Genomic DNA, 15,701 nt, shown 5'->3' with positions numbered 1-15,701 from the left:
AGTACAAGTAGCATGAGCAAAAGTCGATGCGTCGAGGGGGAATCGAACCCCCGGCTCCCCGACGCTGCTGGATGGCAACGGAGAATTTTACCACTAAACCATCGACGCCTGATTTCTTTGGAGGCATTCTTGCCTAAGTCTCAAGCCACGCACTGCTACACCTTCGGACGGTGTAGTCGGGGCCGCGCGGGGCGGCAAAGAGGTATTCGGGCGGCCTGGCAATGGCTTCGGTGATCTCAAAGCTAACATTGGAACGAATGATTTTGAAAGAGTGACTAGCGTTGAGTTTCATTACCTAGGTACCTAGTAGATAGTAGTGAGAGGACGGGATTGTTGATTCCCAGCATACAACAAGATCCTGAATTCGACCAATATCATGCCCCAACTAGAACTCAATGAAATCGCACAAGAAGTTGACGTCGTTTCCTGGTATTCAATAATGTTTGCCATCGACAACTTCAATCAAGACCAGGATGCAGCATTAGATGGTCTTGATCTTGTCGCCACGAATGGCAATGATGGACGCAAAAGCACCCTCATCAGTAGGCGCGACGATAAACTCGCCGGAGGTGCTATCCCACGTAGCATTGTGCGAAGTGTTGTTAGTAGTCTTCTTGAAGTCGCCGCCAACTTGGATCGGAATTCCAAAGACGCGGACGTAGCCCCCAGCCTGCTTGGTGTCGGAAACCTTCTTGTCGAAAGTTGACTTGAGGGTGTTGCTGAACTTGATTCTGTAGCCAAGATTCTTAACGACAACAAGTTGAGTCGGCGCAACCAGAACCTTAACGGTGTCTGGGGCGTTGGGCTTCAGCTTAGGGTAGCTGCTCTTTGGGTCTCCGATGTTCCTAGCCACGGCGTTCATTAATTCTCAGAGGATCTCTGGGAAAGTATCCTTTCTACTCTCAGTGAAACTTACCAACTTCCAGGATTGACAGCCACGGTCCTGATCTCATCGTATGTGACCGTGATCTGAATATCATTTTCGTTGGAGCTGCTCTGATCAAGCTTTTCCTCGTGATCAGAAGATGCGTTGGCACCAAAGGACACCCAGGGAGCATAGGAGAAGCTGAGGCTACCGCTCAAGGTTTCCTGGCCAAATTGACTCTCGCTGGTGTTTTTTCCATCGCTCATCTTGATCTCAATAGAGTTCTTGCCAGGTCGGCCGCGACTGGGATCTTGGATCCAATCACTCACAGCCGTGACGTACTCATCAGAGCTGTACTCAGGCACGTATCTGATTCCTTTGGGAGCTGGGAGAGCCTGATTTGAGTTGACAGCGTTAAGAATGTCTTGGGCAGAAGACGGAGTAGAGCTAGTGGCGGCCATGGATATCCTGGAGAGAGTTGTTAAGCATGGCCTGCTGATTCTTCATACAAATTGTGACATACCCCGGAGTCGCTGCAAGACTAGTCATGGCTTGAGTGAGCCTGTCGCTATCCAAGTTGTACTGAGCCGCAAGTGGGCCATTCATGTCATTCAGGGCAGACTTATTTTCGGAAGCAGCAGAAGCAGCGGCTTGAAGGGCGTTCACATATCCCTGCGCATGGGTGGGATACCATTGAATGAAGGTCTGGCCTCCAGTGATGCCGAATCCTTCCTGTTGCTGAAAATCTGCAAAAGCTTTGGTGACCTCCGTGTTGCATTCCATCAGGGCAGCGTCCAGGGCTTTCTGAGTGAGAACAACTTGAGTAACCACGGCAGGGCTCCCAGAGCCTCCCTGTCCTTGGTTTAGCAGAAGTTACGAAGGCGTGGTTGGGAAAATCTTACAAGGTCAACATAGCCGAGATAACTGAAGGATCAATTGTTTCAATGATTGTGAGAGAACGAATTTGGTCGCTGAAGGCTTACTTTTTCAATGATCTGATGTACGAGTTCTGGGTCGATGGTACATAGAACAGATTATTGGCAGACAAGAGGTTGTCCGCAAGATTATAAATCCCGAAGTTGGTGTACTCGGGAGGAATAAGAGGAGACGCGGCTGGTCCTTTCTGCGCCTTGGTAGTAAAGAAAATAGCGCTTTCAGACCCGGGGTTGGGTCCGATGGCTTGCTGAATAGCCTTGCAGTAAGCCAACCAAAAAGACTTATCAGAAGCGTCGGCAGACATAATGAGCAGTGAGTAGTGTTGGATTGGTATTGTGGAATTAGTGTCAGAGAAAGATGTTGAAGTGTGTTGATGGAAGATCGATCTTGGAATGAGCACGAACCTTTCTCGGTACTTATACACAAACCAGTGATGTGAGTGGAGGCTCGAGTGAAGTGATTTAATAGAGAGGGCTGGAGTCGCTGGACTCAGCTTCGACTGATGCGGTCATCTCTTCTCACCCAGCAGAGGCTAGTTTGTGACAGCTCGGTTATCCACTGAGCTCCTGGTCCAGCAGACGAGTCACTGCGTGCCCAATCACTTCATTGCCGACCTTAGAGATCGACAATTTCATTTCTAGTGTTAATACCGAGCTCAGCTCCTGCGTCGCTTCCGAGACATGGCCCGTCAGTTTGGACGATTGCAGTGGATTGTTGGCGGGGCTGCTTCTGTGATGTGACTCTGTGGGCTGATTTTGAAATCACATCATGAAGGCTCTTGATGACTATGTCGCTCTTACATTGACTCTACACTCTTGTGAGACTATGGTACATGTGGAATTGCCTGAAAGTTCATTTCAAAGGTGATAGTTACATGCGTTGCGTGTCAATCGCCTCAAGTACTGGCGAAGGGCGGAGGATCGAACCTACCTGGGCTACTCAAGTACAATTAGGCTCCAACTGCGAGACTTGTGATTAGTACTCAACTGCATTCAGCGAAATCACTTTGGGAAAGAGGGTTTAGTTCAATGGTTCGCTGATGGCAAAGTTTGTTGGTAAATACTAATTGGTGGCATGAAGCCGGTTTTTGACGTAATCTGCTATATCATATGATGCATTCACATCATTCGGTGGCAGATGTTCATTGCTTGATTTAATACTCCCTCTGTTCTTCATCTTACTACTTAAGTATCGAAGAATAAATGTCCGGAAGTTAAGCGCACTACACTGCTCATGATTATATGCAGTCGTCACTAAAGCCAAGTAATCGACTGCTGTCAGCCTCACGCAAAGTTAGCAGATAATTCAATTGCTTGCCTGGAAACAGACCCGTTTGGCCGTGGGGAGGAGCCGAGCCGATGCATTAGCTTTCTCTTCAGCACATGGTCATGTCTCGTTGGGTTTCTTTAGCGTGTGATGTGGCTGCCCTTGGGAATCTGATTATTGCATATTGAGAAGCAGGAAGCTGTGATGAGTGACTTATGACTACAAGGTGGGTTGCAATACTGCGCTAGTAAAGGCTGAGCTGATGACAATTGAGCTAGTTGAGGTCACTTCTGGCACACTGTGCAATTTACCACACTTCTTAGCTGATGATCTACTCGAAGACGAAGTGAGTGGCTAGCTGGCCTCAAAGACTGTGGGCCGAAAACGAATGTGATGCAGCTGTCGAACACTCCAAGGTTGATGTTGTGTAAAGAGAGGGCCCCGGCGAGTGATGGTAATCACCGTAATCGAATGGCATCTTCGGCAAGTCAACACGGAATCATGTCGGTGGAGAGTATGTTAGCCAGTTGTCTTGGTACAGCTCTATTCCCATACACCGTTCTCATACGTTCAGCTTCGGCCAAGCCTGCTCCAGGCCTTGAAGCGGCTGGCTAGCTAGGATGAACATTAATCCAAGCCGCTCAACTCATCACATCGATTTTGATCTCATCGCAAGATGACGATGACATGATCTTGTAGGAAAATTGATTAGGGAAGGGCAACTGAAGATAAAACCGCTGTGATTACCACAGGAGACAAGCTTGAGACCGTATAGTATAAAAGCTGCCCCTAAATCGTAACTAATGTAATTAACTGAAGCTTTTTCGAGGATACCGGACTTCATCAATTGATCACCACTACTATCCATCCGGTCAACATGTCGGGCCCTCAAGAGAACCCCGTGGATTTCCTACAACAGCTTGCCGATGTCGGCCTGCTCACACCCATCGTTGAGCAACCAGTCGAGGTTTTTCAATTTAGCTGTTTTGAAGCTGCCATTCCAGACTTGAAGATTGGAGTTGGGGAGCTCTTACCATCTCAACCAAAGAGACTGCCCATCCCTATCCTTTACAAACCTCACTCAACGCCGACACTTTTCTGGAAAGCACTTACTGAAACTTTAGCACCATTTTTCTCTAACGCTACAAATCTTCCGACGAGGAACAGAGCATGTTTCTTGCTACTCCAACGCAGACAGGCATTCCCGGTGGCGATCTTGCACCTGCGGAGGCAGTCAACTTTCAAGTCTTCCAAAAAGCAGATGCTCTGCAAATCCTGAATTGCCCTACGTTTTCCCTTGACCAAGGATCTTACTTCACTGAGCTGAACAAGTGAGTCCAGGGTGTTAATTTCTCCATGACCACGACTAACGTATTTCTCTTCCTAGATTTATGCGAAACTTGGTCTCAGTAAGTCGTTTACTTTACTATCGACCCTCCAGCCATGATTCGTCAATCTGATACATTGAACCTAGGATGACAATAGCTTTCACATTGATGTCGCGCGACAATCTTTACTAAAGGTCACTGAAGCTAAGAACGCTGCTTGGAACAATGCGTTAGCAAGATACGAGGCTCGGATCGACGACGAATTCAAAACTCCCATCTTCCAAGACTTTATTGAAGATGATGAAGACTACAAGAAGACATGGCAACAAGAGCTTGATGCACAACGGCGATATGTAAGCCTGCAGGGAGGGGATATGGAAGCCATATCTCAACAGATCTCTATTCTCAAGTTAGCCGATAACAGAATAGACTTCAAGAGCCTGTAAGTACTAAATTTACTTCCCACAAACACTCACATGGGATTTTTTGAAGTTGACGCTGGCAACAGCATTCATATGCCTTGTTTCGCGTTGAGTGAGGACTTGTCCGAAGGGCATATTTTGACAATGTCCCGAGGATCAAGGTTGGCCCGTCGACCATATTCTTCCGTCCTATCCATACGGAAAACTTTCTGCAATGATTGGGCCCTGGAGAAAACGAAGACGTACTCGTGCCCAATTGGATTTGACGGCGTGCCTGGGGTGACTTAGGCAGAGCTGGGGCAATAGGGGCTCGATGCGGTGGAGTCCCTTCAGCTGAAGGGGGATCAACAAGCGTTCATGGATCAGCTCCAAGGCAAGATTATCTTCTACGGGAAACCCAAGGTTCTCGATGATGAAAGGGGCATGTGGAATGTGAAGCAGCTTCGCCAGGCGGGTAATCTCAGCCCATATGCCCCAGAGACGGTGAGACACAAGTTTTGCAAGACCACCAAGTTGTTGTTAAGCTGGGGGTTCGACAGTGAGCTCACATTGCCGGAGAGCATCGGCACAACGCCCGCCAAACAGGCCAATTTGTCCTTTTTAAAATTACCACTCACTGGACAGTCGCAAAATGGGAGGGTTCTCAAGTTTTCCACGGAGCAAACGAATTGCCCGTGGCTAGTCGCTGTTTTAGCAACCGTGATCTAGGGACACAGGAGGGACACTGTTTTTTCTTGGCATACGCGATTCGCGCTCCTCTCACTCCTTGGGAGATGATCCAGTTTATAGCAGAGAAATTGATTTAACACCGAGAGTTTTAGCCTGCACATAGTCGTATTGCCTTGGCTATCCTTCATTATCTTGAGGTGGTCATCTTGCCGGGTGATTTCCAGGGTGCGGTCCTGACCTGCTGCCGATAGATGACGCACGGTGGGTTATGTCTCGTTCGTCTTGAGTCTCTTAACAAAGGAATACTGGTCACAGAGTTTTGAAACTTACAGCGCCGTCGGACCGACACCAACGGACCGAGTGAAGAATGGAGTTTATCCTCGGGTGTGGAGTTTTGTGATGATGTAGATACCGGTGGGATGAAAGTCTTAGGGAGCCCAAGAAGGGATGTTCAAATCATAGCAGTCGTTATTGAATAATTACAAAGCCGGTGAATCGCCACCATAGCCAATGAGATTACATCCAGCATGCTTTTCCAAACATGCAAGCTTCTTCTCTTACAAGATGAAAGCCGCCAGCATAGATAAACCAGCCAGGGACATCAGCAGGCCCGGAGCGGAGTCGGCAGCTCCGGATCCCGGAACCGTGGTGGGGGTGGCAGTCGGCGACGAACCGTTGGATGACTTGGACGCGTTGTACTGTGCCCAGATGAACTCAACTGCATCGTCGGTGTAGTTGGCAAAGTATGAACCGTGAACGGCGGTGTTGTTACCGAGATCGCAGTAGATATCTCCCGTGTCGCAGTACGACTCGATCTTGGACGCGTATGCCTCGCACTTGGTCACATTCTCACGGGGGAAGAGCTAGAGACGAACGAGTCAGCAACTCCAATGTTGCACTATGAGACGTAGGGCCTTGATTCCGCCACCACGTTTCGCCAAGGTGGAACTTACTCCATTGCGCTTGCTCGTGCCCTTGTTCCAGCTTGCGCTGACGTTGTGGGTTGGGTCTCCGAAGAGAATCACGGCGATGACTGAAGATGTGTAAGCTTCGCGATCGTGTCAACGGAAAGTGACTGGGTGGGCAGCTACTAACCACTTTGGTCGACGACGGATGCGGGAACGGGCGCCGTCTGATTGAACTCAATGTTGAGAGCCTCTCCCTCGTCCTCGTCGACGCTGCCGCACAGAGTATCACCTGTCACTTGCGCACCCTAAAGTTTCATGCAAGTCAGCGGAAGAAAACAAAAGTAAATTTTCCAGCAGCCGTCCAATTTTCTCGCCCAATTGCCACCCTCCTTTCCGGCGCTCTGGTAAAATGGGAGATCACGTCGTCCCATGAAAGTGGGCTGGCGTTGATGCAGATGGCTGCGCGATATCGAAATCTTCAGTACGGCGTAAGCTTACCTGAGAGTATCCCAACAGCGCAACCTTGGAGTTCGGGCACCGTGCGTTGTACGAGGTCAACGCGGCGTTCAAAGCTATGGCGCCGGCTGCGACGGAGGTCGAGTAGTTGTCAAACGTCGCCGGGTAGTCGAGCGGCGCGATCTGGGACCCGGGAATGGCTGCGAAAGTGCCATTGGCGACGCTGCCGATTCTGCCGGATCCGGGAGCTTCGTTGCTGCCGCGGGCCACGATGATGTACACGCCGGTCGCGCAGGTGCTCGTTGCGTTTTGCGCCGTGGCGGCGGTGGCGGCGAGAATGCCGGTGAGGGCGGTGCTAGTCTTAACTCTCATTTTGGGTGGCGTCAACTCTCGGATCTATCGTACTGGAAGAATCAAGAGAGATATTCGGGGATGAAAGACTCGAAGAAGAGGCTTAAAAGGGCAGAGCAAGAGGCGGATGCGGAACGACCGGGGAGAACAAAGGTCCGTTGTCCAACGTCAGCGCCAAAGAAAAGCTCGGGGGAAACGGAGAGGTATTTATCAAGACTTGCATGACGTCGCATACTCACCGAGACCCATTCGGCCAAGCAAACTAGAATGATATCCGCACTGAGACCTGCTCCCGCAGCTGCGGAAAGCTGTCGATGGGAAACCCACTTGGCCAAAACAGTTCCCCATTGCCGTGCTTTCTTAGTCGCAACAGGCTCGGAGACTCATCAGTGGGCTGGGGGAAAGCTAGCCTCCAGAAAACTACCTAATGCACATCGAGGTGTTCGGATCGTCAGGGGTCATCCCAGACCGCTCTCCGATGACGAATCAGCTGAGTGCCATGGCCAACAGACAGCCATCGATAGCCCTCTCTACTTCACACATGTTCGGCCCGTAGTGAGATAGTACACGTGTAGACCAGGACACTGGCTTCGAAGAGCTGCCGCGCGGGGCTAAGATTGACAGGATGTAGCCTGCTGCGCGAGAAGGTGACCGTAAATGGCACATCTGGGTAGGCGAGCTAGGCACATATTCAATGAGGGGTTCCTCATGAAGATCCAACAAACCTCGGCATTGGATCCAAATCAAGCATCGCGTTCAAATACCCCAGGTCTCCCTCCGGGTCTCTGGTCCCCTTTGGCGCGTATCAAGCTCCATTATTGGGTCCGCTTAGGTCCGGGTTACCCGGCGAGGTTGGGGGCTCACCAACTCGGGGTTGGAGGTTGGAGCCTGCGGACTTTCGAGTGCGGGGAAGAGATGCGCTTTGCCCGGTTTGTTGGCTCTCTCCGATTCCTTGCATTGCGACTTTAAATTGTGGACGAACCGAGGGGCGTCAGCTGCTGCGGATTATTGATATTATTCGTATCGGAAGCATAAGAGTAAATACAATGTTGAATGTTTCTTTCCTTTCTCCCACATTACCTATTCCCATCCCCTGACTTTGGCTATTTACAGTTTCAGAAACTTCAATACATCTTCCTGTTTGGGCACCATTTAAACAAGAGGCTCGAGACTTAAACACCAACTAAGCATTGGTAAACGATGAAACTGTCACAGAGCCACCCAATGCTTTTGTCGCGTAGTTGAAGATGCCATATCGATAGCCCATGAAGAACTCCCAGTTGTTGTACAGCGTGAATGACGCGCCCACAGTCTCGAAAGTCTGGCCGTCGACGCTGTAGCTGAAGACAGTGTTGCCAGGCCCGCCTGGACGAATGTCAGCCACCATTCTGAGGTAGACGTCTCTCGCGTCTCCCAATGGCCTGCGCTCAACAACTGCCCCTGTCGAGTTCGTGGTCCAGTCGGTGTTCATGGTCAGACCTCCAACGGTGACGATGGAATACACATCCCCTTCACGTTCGATGCCGATCCAAGAGGACTTATCGCGCAACGCTGCGAGTCCAACGCGGTCCCCGTCGGCCATGTTCGCAACGTTAAGGTGGACGGTGCCGGTTCCAATCGGTCCTCGAATTCTGTGGGTCAGGGTGTTGCGAGCCGAGTACAGGTCCGATGTCACCGTGACGGTGCGGAGTGTGACTCCGTTGTTGACCTCGATGCCACTGACATCGGGATTGTGATTCCATTCCCACTCGGGGCGGAGGGATGTGCCGGCAAACTCATCGGTGCGTAGAGCGCTCGGCACATCCGCCCGGGGAAGCGGGTACTCGTAGTCTCCCCAAGCACCGTTGACGGTCACGAGCGACGGGAAACCATCATCTCCCCAAGTGATGGGAGCCAGCACGGGGGAGCGGCCGCCGGGATAGATGTCCGTGAAGCCCATGTAGTACCAATCTCCGTTCTGGGTGTCCACGAGACTGCCCTGGTGCGGCGACCCGGCATTCGGAACCGAACTAAGTGCGATTCTGTCCGCGAGAACCTTGACTTCGTATGGACCCCACGGGCTGGATGACTTGAGCACGAATTGTCCATCAGGCGGTCTCGTCAGGAAGATGTAGTAGTTTCCGTCTCGCTTGTACATCCGCGCACCCTCCAGAGCACCAATATCGCTGGGCGTCTGGAATACCGTCTCTCGTCGAGTCTCCGAAAGTCCGTCGGCAGAGAGTTGCGCAACAGAAATCGCGGTGTTTCCATAGGCTACGTACGGGGTATCGTCATCGTCAAACAACAAGCCAACATCGTAGTAGCACGTGTCAATGGTGCCGGCTTTGGTCCAGGGCCCAGCAGGGTCAGGTGATGTGTAGACGTAGGTCTTTGAGAACTCTACGCAGGCTACAAAGTACCAGAGACCGTTGCTTGCCCGGTGTCGAAGAGAAGATGCCCAGATACCTTTGACATAGGCATTTTTGCCATCCGCCAAGTCGTATTGCGAGTTCCAATCGAGAACCGGAACCGAGTGGCTGACGTACTCCCAGTTGACCAAGTCTTTGGAGCGTAGGATGGGCGCACCGGGGGAGTAGTGCATGGTGGATGCCGTCAAGTAGTAGGTGTCTCCGACACGGTGAACCTCATTGTCGGCGAGGTCTTCCCATATGACCGGGTTGGTGAAGGTCTCTGCCACGATAGGGGCTGCCAAAGCAGCTATCGTGACAAGTGAGCGCAGCCAGGATCTCATCGTGTGGACGTGTTGATAGGCTCAATGTGTGATTTTGTAGGCTGGGGTGTCCTTGACTACTGAAATGAACGATTAGTTGAAGGGATGCCAGTTCGGTTTTATCATTTTCATCACAAACGCAAAATGGGTTCTCGGCCATCTCGGATCTCTTTCACTCGGTACGAGGACATCATGAAATCCAGTTTCAAGTATCTCATTGGGTCGTAAGATCTTGACTGTCGATCTACAGCCCAAGGAGATTGCGCTCCAGCTACGGTGCTTCATTATTTTTTCTTCCGGCAGTTGCATGACTGCGGATGATGCGAAAGGGTGGCATCAGTTCAGCCGATGACCCCAGATTTTCATCTTGCATTCGGCCGACTGCATGGCTAGCTAAACCCCACAGACTCGGCCGGTGGGATGGCAGACACGCTCCAACCATTACCTCTCGGTTCGCAAGCCAAGGTTGCATTTTCAGCTCCGAACCGGCAGCATTCATTTTGCAGCGACAACTGATGCTACAGTAGTGGTCCTACGGATGACTGCCGCATCCGCGCCTATCAGTGGTCACATCATGACATGGAAGTCTTTCCCGCATCTCGGGAACGTTTTGCGTGCTCAGGGGACTAACGAATTTCGACATTCGTGTAACCTGTTTGATTGATGCTTTTGGTGGACTTATTTAGCCATTTGACGAAGTTTGGATGAATGAAGAAGCCGCGAATTTGAAAGACATTTTGTTCCAACCGCTTCATTTCGAATCCCGACTCTAGACTACCCTGGCATTATTCGAGTGAGCACTGTACTTTTTTCCTTTTTTTTTTTTTTGTAGGGTTGGCATTGCATTTCTCATCATCTAGGTTTTCTCTTATCCGCTGCCAGATATCGACAATACAACACTATACACTTTTGCAAGTAATGGTAATGAATGACACATTTGTCCGACTTTGTTTTCCTTTTGTTCGCTATGAACAGGTTGAGATTAAATACCTAAGAAGTTAGAGAAAGACTGGAGGCGGATGTGCTGCATCTGTGCTTCTAACAGTCGATGGGATACTCGCTATGTGACTGAACCGTGCAATTTCAGAGACAGAACCAGCGCAAGCAGATATTTGCGTAGATCCAGCTGACGGCTCGAACAATGAGTTGTCAAGGTAATCTTTGAATGTAGGAGGAGCATTTGTTGCGGGAGGGACCTCCACCTTTGTGGTGGAGCTCCTCCCTATGACGATAATCATCAGCGACAATATGCAGGATGCATTATGTAGGGGACAGGACCTCCTGGCCCGGTAAAGTACAGCTATAAGTTCAGTCCAGATTCGATCAGCAAAATTTCTCCCTACGTTCGTTTATTCTTCATTCAGACAAGCTACCACAAGCAGCAAGATGTCTTTCGGCAAGCTCTACACGTATCCCAAAGCGCCTCGATCTACGATGGTGCTCTTCGTTGCCAAGTATAATAAACTCGACGTCGAAATTTGCAACGCATTCCCGATCAAAGTATACCCGGAAAAGGGCGGCGTCGGTGAAGAATATCTCTCCAAGTTCCACACTGGAAAAGTCCCCGCGCTGGAGACCGCCGATGGCTTTATTGTCTACGAAAGCAACGCAGTTGCATGGTTCCGTAAGTGCCAAGCTTATTGGAAACGATAGGCTCCGTAAAACTCACGGTACAACAGTGGCAAAGCAGGATCCAAACACAAAGCTGTGTGGATCTGGATTGAAGGAGGAGACAACTGTCCTTCGGTGGGCATCATTCACGAACTATGAGCTCCTGCCACCCATTATGGCATGGATAGGACCCATCATCGGACGGGCACCTAGCAGTCCTGAGATTCTCAAGACTTGTGAGGAGGCCTGTGAGTTGACCATTCGTGCCATCGAGAAGGAGATCACAGGGAAGAATTATCTCGTTGGAGATACGTTGACGCTTGCCGACCTCTTCGTCGTTTCTGGCCTCGCAAGAGGCTACCAATATGTGAGGACCTGTCTAACAAGAAACTCAAGTTCCCTAAATACAGTATCCGAAAAGTTACTGACTGTCCCCAAGATCTTTACCAAAAGCTGGGCGAGAAAGCATCCTGTGGTACATGAGTATTATATGCGTGTCCGTAACGACAAAGATGGAATATTCGATAGCATACTCGGATCTAACATCATTCGTGACGAGCCTGGTGGTACTTATCCTGACTATGATGGCCTTTGAGCCTGGGAAAGCTTAATACCTCCAGAGATCATAGCATTATCGGAACTTGAGAGCAGATTCGGAGAAACTCTGCAAGATTCAAAGGAGTCTGTATATTTTGAGATAGACTACACACTGCGCACTCTTACTCAGGCTCATGTCTGCTTTCATTAAATACAGCGACGATCCATTTGCTTGGTGGCCACACATTCCTTGCCAAAAAGGTTGCCTCCATCCATGCTAAGTATCTAGACTCGGCATCATCTACCGCCGCTGTTGGGTTCCACTGACCTCTCTGATTTGCAGACTCGGGGCTTATGGCAGCTAGTATGCCAGTAAGAACAACTCGAGCAGACATGGAGTAGATGCTTTGTGTTTGGATGTTGGACGAGGCCGTGCTGGTCTGTAGGCTAACAGCCATTAGACGTACTATGCGCCAGCCCAGCAGACAGGCTTTGTATCCGATCATTGTGATGAAGGGATCTTCGATTATTTTGGGGGTGAATTCAGGTTGTAACTGAAAGTTGATGTCGATGGGTCTAGTGTCGCGAGAAAGAAGCACAAGAATGCTCTGCAGGTTACTAGCAACACGGATGACTGAGACAGTGTAAGCTGGTGTCTTGTTTCATGTGAAGTCTTCGCATGAGTGACAATATGAAGAAGGACTCATATACATACCATCTCTATCTTCGTACACATCTCGATGCTGTTTCACTCGAGGTTTACCAAGTTCCCAGCAAGTTGAAACAGCAGATGGAAGACTATACTCGACGATGCCGCTCGTGAGTAGTGCCTCTTGGTGGGTTAGATTCATTGCAGCATAATGCCACACGATCCAGACATTGCTCCATAGGCTAGACTCCACAGACTCGGAATCGTCTAAAAAGCTGCTGAGGAGGTATGTTCTAGAAAATGATGGCTTGCGCATGATGTCCGACAAGGCGTTCAGAGCTTGCATGATCGAGGTCCGACTAGCTTCTGAGATGATTGACAAGTTGTTCTTGGACTCACCACACCGCACATTGTTGTATAAGAACGAGCTTGCAAGGGTGAGGTCACGAATCATCATCAAAATTTGCGTTATGAGCATGAGACATGCGAAAGATGAGTGCCAGAGTAATCGCAGAGGCCGGTCTTGCGGGTTGGGATTCATCAAGTACATGAGACTTGCATACAGATCGCCGTGCGCCGGGCGTGGGTCGCCATTGGCTTCATAGTCGTCTTCTTCGTTGAATGACCCTTCTTGAGAGACTATGAGGGCTTGCCAGGTTTCGGCTGTGGCAGCTTGCCATGTGTCGTCTTGACACGGAAGTTCGTATTTCAATTCGAGAGCTGCGAGCAGCGGACGTATGTTACAACAGACTGAGAGTTGAGCATCAAGGTAGTATAGACAGTAAACTACCTTGAGACCTCAAATGTCAACGTTTTACTTCAGTTGATGCCAGGTTTTCGCGCTGGTACCGCGCTGGTAGGTGGCCATACCGCTTTCTTGACTCGTTGTACATGGCAACTCGCCAGGCGTGCTCGGTCACGGTCATTGAAGAAGCTACCGAAGGTTCGTTCGGGCTGGAGATTTCGTCTACGCCCAGAGCTATTCTATCTTGAAGCATCTGGTACTGTCGGACAGCATCAATAAGCTTCCTGTGGATCTTGAGAGCCGTTGAGAACCGGCCATCGTCGCAGCTGTAGAATGCATAGTATTCGAAGAGCAGGTAGGCTTGCATAACCCACAACTCTCTGAATCTTACCCGCCGGCTCTCGCGAACCTATAAGTCATTCTACCGCTCAACATTTGTACGAAGTCATTCTTGTATGCTCACTTACGTATAGATCCAGAGACTTCAGGCCCGAAGAGAACAATGTAGCGCTTATCTCCTGGTCTGAACCTTGAGCTTGATAAATAGCCCCAAGGCAAACAATCGCTTGTATCAACGGCTCCTGAGCCGTATCAAGGTCGAATGTTGGCTTGTGTAGAAGCGGGAACGTGGGCTGAAAACGATCGAAGTAAGCTGATACAAATTGAGGAAGTTTGAATAACCATGAAATGCCTCGTGATGCGGAAATTTGTGAAATCGATATTGACTGAGCCATTGACAAAATTTAGATTGAAAATCTGTCGGGTTTGATGAACGGAGCACCTACACCTTCGCCGTTTGAACGATCAGTTAAGCAGTTCGCATCCGCTGATCTGTTTGTCTCTTTTGTTGGTTCGTCGGCTGGCGCAGCATGACTGGCGACATGGATTGTCTCGTCATTGCGATCGGGGTTTGCGTGGTATCTTCTCACGTGGCGTTTTCTCAAATCACTAACACAAGTCAACACAGACTCTATCAAAATTTCGAAGTAGTTTGATGTTCTAGAAATAGTGCTTACCTTCTGGAGAAGCTGACTTCACACTGTAGACATGGGAATGGCCTCAGATTTGAACGCTGATGTACTGAGTCCGTCAGCCTGGCTCGTCTCTAGACATCAAGAGTTTTTTATTTAATCAGTACCTGATGCCGTATGACGATTCAAGTTCTCCTGCTGACTGTCAATCTTTTGTGTTGGGGGCTATCGCTCAACGGGAGAATCACCTGTCGGGTGAATCGACTTGAGCACGCAGGACATTGGAATGGCTTGTCGATTGATCTGGGAGACGTTTTCACACTAGGCGTCATGACGATAATGATGTTTCAAGGTTGGCACTGTAAATATGTTTCTGAATTCATTCTTGATTGCCAAGTAAAGATGTATTCCACGAGGCTTCAATATTCACTGTCGACGATGTCTCACAGCAGTCGTGCAAGCACTGAAGCTCGATGGGCATCCCATGATAATAGAGTCAACGTGATAGGACAATCGTCTTCTCCGCAAATTGTGGGTTTACTATTCTTATCGTTCCCAGTTGCATGCTTGTTCATTGCCCAGTGCGGCCGCATCGGACAAAATGTCCCAAGTCTTGAACTTAAAGGATCTACCATGGTAACCTTCTCAATGCCGATCCCTCGTTTTGAAAGATCTATACAGCATGACGAAGTCTGAAAGGCTTCAGATTTGCTCAAGGCAGATGAGATAAGAAGAAAGGAGCTGGCTGGAGCTCACCGAGGAGGAGCCCCGACCAAGGTCGCAGGTGACGGCCTGATAAGCGTCAATGCCGGACTCGAATGTCTGGGGAAGAGGTGCCCCACTTGGGAGGAGCTCCTCTCACCCACCACCATCTCCTTTACCCCACGAAGATACGATGCAACCTCGGGAATCATGACAAACCCGGGCTGTGCGCTCCTCTAGAATGAGTTGAGAGGACTGAGTGGAGGACGATTGAGAGGTTGAGGCGATTGGGCTCGCTAGAAGACATGTTGAGAGGACTCGGAGGAGGAACACGCTCAAGGAGCACCTGTAGTCACGCGTGTAGATTAACGATCTACGATTCGGCGCTGGCATTTAGGACATTGACGGGGGTAAGAGTCGCTATGATAGGTCATGCAGTAAGAGTGCGCTTATGTGGTAACTCCTTTCACAGAAATGCGACTCACAATATAATAATAGGCAGTGAAGATCCAGTCCGATTGCTCAAGTAAAGGCCATCAACTTTTCGAAAAGCCACATACGGAAAAAGTCCTCTT

The 15,701-nt window shown here is 49.8% G+C and overlaps 6 protein-coding genes across 6 annotated transcripts; 2 read left to right on the top strand and 4 right to left on the bottom strand.

The window, feature by feature from the left end:
- Positions 1-481: 481 nt before the first annotated feature.
- On the bottom strand, positions 482-2,105 carry CCOS01_04196 (uncharacterized protein; the record flags this gene model as incomplete). The annotated part of the gene is made up of 5 exons (XM_060452378.1): positions 482-845; positions 917-1,333; positions 1,389-1,717; positions 1,768-1,789; positions 1,849-2,105. The coding sequence occupies 5 exons, from the start codon at positions 2,103-2,105 to the stop codon at positions 482-484; spliced, it is 1,389 nt and encodes a 462-aa protein (XP_060316336.1).
- A 1,839-nt stretch (positions 2,106-3,944) lies between these two features.
- CCOS01_04195 (uncharacterized protein) lies at positions 3,945-4,841 on the top strand (the record flags this gene model as incomplete). Its single annotated transcript, XM_060452377.1, has 4 exons — positions 3,945-4,034; positions 4,262-4,398; positions 4,455-4,476; positions 4,590-4,841. The coding sequence occupies 4 exons, from the start codon at positions 3,945-3,947 to the stop codon at positions 4,839-4,841; spliced, it is 501 nt and encodes a 166-aa protein (XP_060316335.1).
- Positions 4,842-6,043: 1,202 nt separating this feature from the next.
- CCOS01_04194 (cutinase) lies at positions 6,044-7,222 on the bottom strand (the record flags this gene model as incomplete). Its single annotated transcript, XM_060452376.1, has 4 exons — positions 6,044-6,349; positions 6,440-6,519; positions 6,582-6,699; positions 6,893-7,222. 4 exons carry the CDS (start codon positions 7,220-7,222, stop codon positions 6,044-6,046), a joined length of 834 nt encoding a protein of 277 aa, XP_060316334.1.
- A 1,162-nt stretch (positions 7,223-8,384) lies between these two features.
- On the bottom strand, positions 8,385-9,932 carry CCOS01_04193 (uncharacterized protein; the record flags this gene model as incomplete). The annotated part of the gene is made up of 1 exon (XM_060452375.1): positions 8,385-9,932. The coding sequence occupies one exon, from the start codon at positions 9,930-9,932 to the stop codon at positions 8,385-8,387; it is 1,548 nt and encodes a 515-aa protein (XP_060316333.1).
- A 1,365-nt stretch (positions 9,933-11,297) lies between these two features.
- On the top strand, positions 11,298-12,117 carry CCOS01_04192 (elongation factor 1-gamma; the record flags this gene model as incomplete). Its single annotated transcript, XM_060452374.1, has 3 exons — positions 11,298-11,535; positions 11,591-11,889; positions 11,962-12,117. 3 exons carry the CDS (start codon positions 11,298-11,300, stop codon positions 12,115-12,117), a joined length of 693 nt encoding a protein of 230 aa, XP_060316332.1.
- A 124-nt stretch (positions 12,118-12,241) lies between these two features.
- Positions 12,242-13,820, bottom strand: CCOS01_04191 (uncharacterized protein; the record flags this gene model as incomplete). The annotated part of the gene is made up of 3 exons (XM_060452373.1): positions 12,242-12,693; positions 12,775-13,428; positions 13,520-13,820. The coding sequence occupies 3 exons, from the start codon at positions 13,818-13,820 to the stop codon at positions 12,242-12,244; spliced, it is 1,407 nt and encodes a 468-aa protein (XP_060316331.1).
- Between the last annotated feature and the right edge of the window lie 1,881 nt (positions 13,821-15,701).

Source organism: Colletotrichum costaricense (assembly GCF_030867565.1).
Source record: "Colletotrichum costaricense strain IMI 309622 chromosome Unknown Scaffold_4.1, whole genome shotgun sequence".
Taxonomy (NCBI): domain Eukaryota; kingdom Fungi; phylum Ascomycota; class Sordariomycetes; order Glomerellales; family Glomerellaceae; genus Colletotrichum; species Colletotrichum costaricense.
This window is presented reverse-complemented; position numbering and strand designations above follow the sequence as displayed.